Source organism: Pongo pygmaeus, chromosome 21 (assembly GCF_028885625.2).
Source record: "Pongo pygmaeus isolate AG05252 chromosome 21, NHGRI_mPonPyg2-v2.0_pri, whole genome shotgun sequence".
NCBI lineage: Eukaryota > Metazoa > Chordata > Mammalia > Primates > Hominidae > Pongo > Pongo pygmaeus.
This window is the reverse complement of record NC_072394.2, coordinates 66,435,001-66,439,656: the sequence shown is the minus strand read 5'-3', so window position 1 is coordinate 66,439,656 and position 4,656 is coordinate 66,435,001. Positions and strand designations below refer to the sequence as shown.

The following is a 4,656-nucleotide window of genomic DNA, read 5'->3' as shown; positions in this document are numbered from 1 at the left end:
TCCCTTCCCTCCTGGAGGGCCGAGGCTCCTGGCTGTTGGACACGGTGACGGTGGTACTGGGCTGCTCAGGGGCGGGTGGGCAGGTGAGGGGCTCCCCAGGTGGGCCTGGAGAGTCCAGGCACTCCCTTCCTGTGGATGTGGGAAGGACGCGGGGTCCCGGGAGGAGCTGCTGGGAAGGAGCATGAGTCAGGGTGGGGGTGGTGCAGCAGCTGCGGGGCTGTGACTCACAGGAGTCGGGCCCTGGAAGTCCCCGCGTCCTCTCCAGGGGACCGCGTGTGTGTTCTGCAGGTTGGTTCCCTGAACCTAGGGGGGGCCTCCGGCCACGGGAACCTGGCCATGCTGGGGAGGCGAGTGGCTGGGGCAGGCCACCAGTTGCTCTGGATGCGTCTGGAGGCTTCAGAGCCTGCCCCAGTGGGGGAAAAGCTTCACTTCCCGGGAAGCATGGGAGGCCTGGAGGAGGTCTTTGGCAGGTCCCCTCTCGGGAAATCCCCTGTGAGTTGGGAGTGGGAGGAATTCATAAGGGGGGGTTAGTGTGGGCCCCAGCGACTAGGGCTGGCCTGAGCCCCGTCGTGTTCTTCCAGCAATGATGCCCTCCCAGGCCCTAGACCCTCCCTGAGCTTCAGGGGCCCCTGCCATGTGCCACAGCCACCGGGGGCAGAGGTGGCACTCCCCACTGATCCTCCCAGGGAGGGTCTGTCTGAGGGTCTGAGGTAGGGGAAGCCCCAGGCAGCAGTTCTGATGGCAGCCTGAGGGATCTGGGCAAAGCGGGCAGCTCAGGTGTCCCCGGCTGCCCTCCCAGTAGCTGTGCAACTACAACCAGTTTTACGAAAAAGCTTTATAAAAATAAGCTTTAAGAAAGCTCATTTCTTCTATTAAAAAAAGCCTCTTTTAGTGCAAGTAGGGTGCCAAGGATGTACAATAAATAAGTGGGGGCGAGGGGGCCAGGATCATTGCACAGGGAGGAAGCGCTCACGGACGCTCCGCTCCAGCCCGGGCATCCTGGCCACACGCAGCGCCTGCAGCAGCCGCGCCAGCAGTGCCCCGTCCCGCGCCTCCAGGAGCTCCGTGAGCCGCCGACGCAGCTTCAGCTGCAAGGCTGTGCGGCCCGCCCTTGGTGTCGGACCCCAGCCGTCCGGGGCCTCGAGGGCCTGCAGCAGCCGCTGCAGCCTCTTGATGGAGATGTCCTGGAAAGCCACGAAGTCGATAACGGCACGCTCGCACTCCTCAGCTCCTGCAGCAGGGTGGGGAGGCAGCGGTCCGATCATTTCACCCACAGACACTGGCGGGTACCCTGCTTTCTGGGCCCCACCCAGGGGGTTTGCAGGAGAGAGAAATCCCTGTGCAGTGAGCTGTGCTGGAGAGGGCAGTGCAACGGTGGGGACCGGAGAAGGGGCAGGAGCCTTCGGTCAGAGCTGGAGCAAAGGCCTAGGGGGCTGAAGCGGCCACTCGGACCTTGGCTGGGAGAGGCAAGGGGGCCCAGGCAAGGGCTTGGGGCTCCTGGGCCACTGGAAGGGCGAGTTGGGACCTGCAGATGGACCGGACCTGACTTGATGTTAAGGGGGTCACTTCCCCCGTGACTTCTCAACAGTGGTTAACATTGGGCCTTGGTTTCCCCGTGTCAGAGGAGGCAGCCACCTTCCCCTCGGGCAGTTAGGAGAGTTAACATCAGGACTTGGTTTCCCCGTGTCAGAGGAGGCAGCTGTCCTCCTCTCGGGCAGTTAGGAGACTGCTGTCCACTATCCCAGGGCTCCCCAGGGGAAGCTGTGCCCTGGCTCAGATCCTAATCCTCAGCCACCCCTGAGGGGGCAGACTTGGTGGGGATCTAATGCAGGGACCCCTGACCCCTCAAATCCACTGTGGCCCCTTCCCAGAGCCAGCTGGCATGCCTCAGACTAGATGCACGTGCAGGGGCAGGAGTGAGGGCACAAGTGGGTCTGGCCTGCAGTGCCCCCAGTCCTCTGGCTCACCTGGTGCCCTGGTGCTGAGGGGGAAGCCAGTACAGCTGGTGCACAGGGTGTCATGGGAGGAAGAGCCTGGCACATTGAGGGCCAGGCCCAGGGCCGTGCAGTTGCGGTGGGGCTGGCACTGCTCTGAGCTGGAGCTGCTGGCTGAGAAGGTGCCTGGGGGGCACGGCTGGCACTGTGTGTTCTGGCTGGAGGTGCCTGCAGCCAGGAGGGAAGAACATGGTCAGAGGAACTGGTGTCCTAGCTCAGGGTGCGAGCCAGGGACCAGCAACCCGACCCCTGCCACACCTCCGACCACCACTCCTGGGGGGCCCCTCCCCTCGCCCAGCTCTCACCCGGGGCAATCACGCCGGTGCCAGGTGGACATGATGCGTGCTCCAAGCAGAAACCAGCGTGCGCGAAGAAGCCGGCGCGGCAGCGGCAGGCGCGGTTGTGGGTGGCGTGGCAAGCCCGTGCCTCCTCCTCACGCTCCCCGCAGAGGACGTTGCAGTAGCGGCAGCGCTCCAGGTAGTTCCAGAACTGCGTGTAGTGGCGCGGTGGACACGGGCCACACGTCGTGGGGCTGTCTCGGCGGCACGGCCGCTGCACAAAGGTGCCTGGGGGGCACTGGGCGCACACCAGCCACTCCCCTGTCTCTGCGTCCCGCCAGGGGTAGGTGGGTGCTTCTGCCACTCCGCGTACAGCCGGCACCAGCAGCAGGGCGGGCAGCGCCAACACCAGGCACAGCAGCGACAGGCCTGGCCCCTCCAGCGCCCTCATGGTCCTTACTGGAGCAGGGAGAGCGCGGCTCAGCGCGGACACCGGACCCTGCTGTGCCTGACCAACATGCCGCCTCCTTTGCCCCCAGTCCGCCTGCCGAGGGGCCGCCCAAGTCCCGAAGCCCATCCTGCTGCCGCCCTACATATATGGGTGGGGAGAGGGCTGGGCCAGCCTCGCCACGCCCCATAGGAACTCCTCCTTCCCCAGGCAGCCCCCCTCACCCACCTGGTACCATCCCTCCCGAGAGCTCAGTCCAAGGGCGGTTCTGTGAGGGGCCTCACCAGCCAGGGAACCGCCCTCCTCAGCACCTGGGGCAGCTCCCAACCCAGAGACCGGCCCAGGCAGCCTGGTGTGTTGGTGGATCCCCTACCAATTGCAGCTTGGCTGCGGCTGTGAGGATGAGGGCAGGGCTGAGCCCACCGTGGAGGAAGTACAATGTCACATGGCAGGCTGGGAGGGGCCTTTGCCAACTCCGTCCCTCCTCAACTCCCACCACCAAGCCCAGGCCACGAAGACACCGTCCTGGGCACTGCCAGCAGCTTTATTAGAGAGCCCTGTCCCCTGATTAAAAGTGGACACATGCCCACGGGCATCTCCTTCCCGGTGAGGGGCTCAACTGGGGTGCCCCTGTGGCACCACTCACAGGCCAGGAGCCAGGGAAGTTCTGAGAAAGCACTTTCCCAGAGACCCACCCCAGACCCCAAGGTAGCTCAGGGCTTCTCAGAGGCAGGCCCAGATCCGGTCCCACCTCAGGGACCAACCATGGGCCCTGCCTGCCTGAGGCCTGCAGCGGGCCCAGCGGGCCAAGCCGGCTGGCATGGGCTGGCCTATTCTGTTGGGTGGGTTCTTGGCCCACCAGAGCTGGACAGGCAGGTGATCAAGCCACGTTGGGTGTGCCGAGGGCCTCCGTGGGCACTTACTGGGGCTCTGGCCAGAAGACCTGCGTGACGCTCTGCTTCCTGGAGGCGGTGTGGCAGGCTGGGCACATCCTAGAGGCCTGTGAGACAACCGGCCCACTGCACACATCTGCCAGGCGTTGCCATCAGGACAAGGGCCTGCCCTTTCCCCCTCAGCCCACCACCTGGGGCTACACCCAGCAGGAACTGTAGTGGCCAGGCACCAACCTGAAGGTGCCGTTGCCAGCAGGCTTGGCAGCGCTGGAAGTCACAGGCAGGGCACTGGAAGGGCACCACGTCCTCCGCCCCACAGCCCTGGCACACACAGCCTGCTGAGAGGGGCCCGCCCGGAGCTCCCGCGGCCTGCTGCCCAGCGATGTCTCTCCCATGAGGCTCACCCCACTCAGACGCTGCAGGCCCGTGGGGAGGTCCTGGGGACTGGCTGGGACCTGCATCCTCACTGCCCGCCCCCACAGTCCCTGCTGGCCTCTGTCTAAGTAAGGACGAGATCTTGCTCTGGGTCTTCCCGGGCTTCTCGGACCGTGAGGGGCCTGGAGACAGAGACTTGAGTCTGAGGGGGGCCTGGGGCTTTGCTGCTCACTCCCAGGGCTGCGTGCGGTTGGGGCGCTGTCAGGAGCAGCCAAGCAGGTGCCCTACCTGGTTGGGGAGCCCCATGGGTAAGCACAGGAGGCACGACAAGACTCTCCTCCTGGGGTCCCGGCCGCTCCATACCCGGGTAGGGCCGGCCGGTCAGGTCTGTGCACGTCTGTGAGAAGCGCTGCTTGTGGTGTGGACGCACAAACATGCTGAACCCTGCGGGGAGCTTCACTCAGACCCAGCACAGCCCCCATCTTGTCCCCTGCCCCCCCACCCCACCGGCTGTTCCCCACGCCAGGGCCACTTGCTGTGCAGCAGGGGGAAGTCCTCCGGCTTTGCAGTGGTCAGGGCGGCCAGCACAGCCAGCACCTTGTCGAGGTCGTCGTCTTGCTTATAGGCCCTCAGCGCTGCCAAGAGCTGGCTACAGCCTGCAGACCCCA

The 4,656-nt window shown here is 65.3% G+C and overlaps 2 protein-coding genes across 11 annotated transcripts in view; both read right to left on the bottom strand.

Moving 5' to 3' along the window:
* Positions 1-863: 863 nt before the first annotated feature.
* On the bottom strand, positions 864-3,720 carry TNFRSF6B (TNF receptor superfamily member 6b). Of its 2 annotated transcripts, XM_063659095.1 has the most exons (4): positions 2,949-3,102; positions 2,300-2,731; positions 1,968-2,162; positions 864-1,231 (listed from the first exon to the last, which is right to left on the bottom strand). In XM_063659095.1, the coding sequence occupies exons 1-4, from the start codon at positions 2,956-2,958 to the stop codon at positions 948-950; spliced, it is 921 nt and encodes a 306-aa protein (XP_063515165.1). In that variant the 5' UTR covers positions 2,959-3,102; the 3' UTR covers positions 864-947. The 2 variants fall into 2 exon arrangements, with proteins under 2 accessions (XP_063515165.1, XP_054322570.1); XM_054466595.2 differs by having other exon boundaries at positions 2,300-3,720.
* RTEL1 (regulator of telomere elongation helicase 1) overlaps positions 3,244-4,656 on the bottom strand; it is a 42,437-nt gene continuing 41,024 nt past the window's right edge. For 2 of the 9 annotated variants that reach the window (XM_054466585.2, XM_054466582.2), the window contains 4 exons: positions 4,525-4,656; positions 4,277-4,432; positions 3,848-4,170; positions 3,244-3,720 (listed from right to left, as the gene is read on the bottom strand). The exon at positions 4,525-4,656 is cut by the window's right edge and continues 102 nt beyond it. In XM_054466585.2, the coding sequence (XP_054322560.1) occupies positions 3,640-3,720; positions 3,848-4,170; positions 4,277-4,432; positions 4,525-4,656 (692 nt within the window). In that variant the 3' untranslated portion in view covers positions 3,244-3,639. Of the gene's footprint in view, positions 3,721-3,843; positions 4,171-4,276; positions 4,433-4,520 lie in introns of those variants that run through there. The other 7 variants (XM_054466587.2, XM_054466583.2, XM_063659089.1 and 4 more) reach the window with 5 other exon arrangements.

Coding starts and splice junctions, on each gene's coding strand:
- TNFRSF6B (XM_054466595.2), bottom strand. CDS start 2,849: ATGGGCTTCGGGACTTGGGCGGCCCCTCGGCAGGCGGACTGGGGGCAA. Junction 2,163..2,299: donor CACCGGCGTGATTGCCCCGG/GTGAGAGCTGGG, acceptor TCCTGGCTGCAG/GCACCTCCAGCCAGAACACA. Junction 1,232..1,967: donor CCTCAGCACCAGGGCACCAG/GTGAGCCAGAGG, acceptor ACCCTGCTGCAG/GAGCTGAGGAGTGCGAGCGT.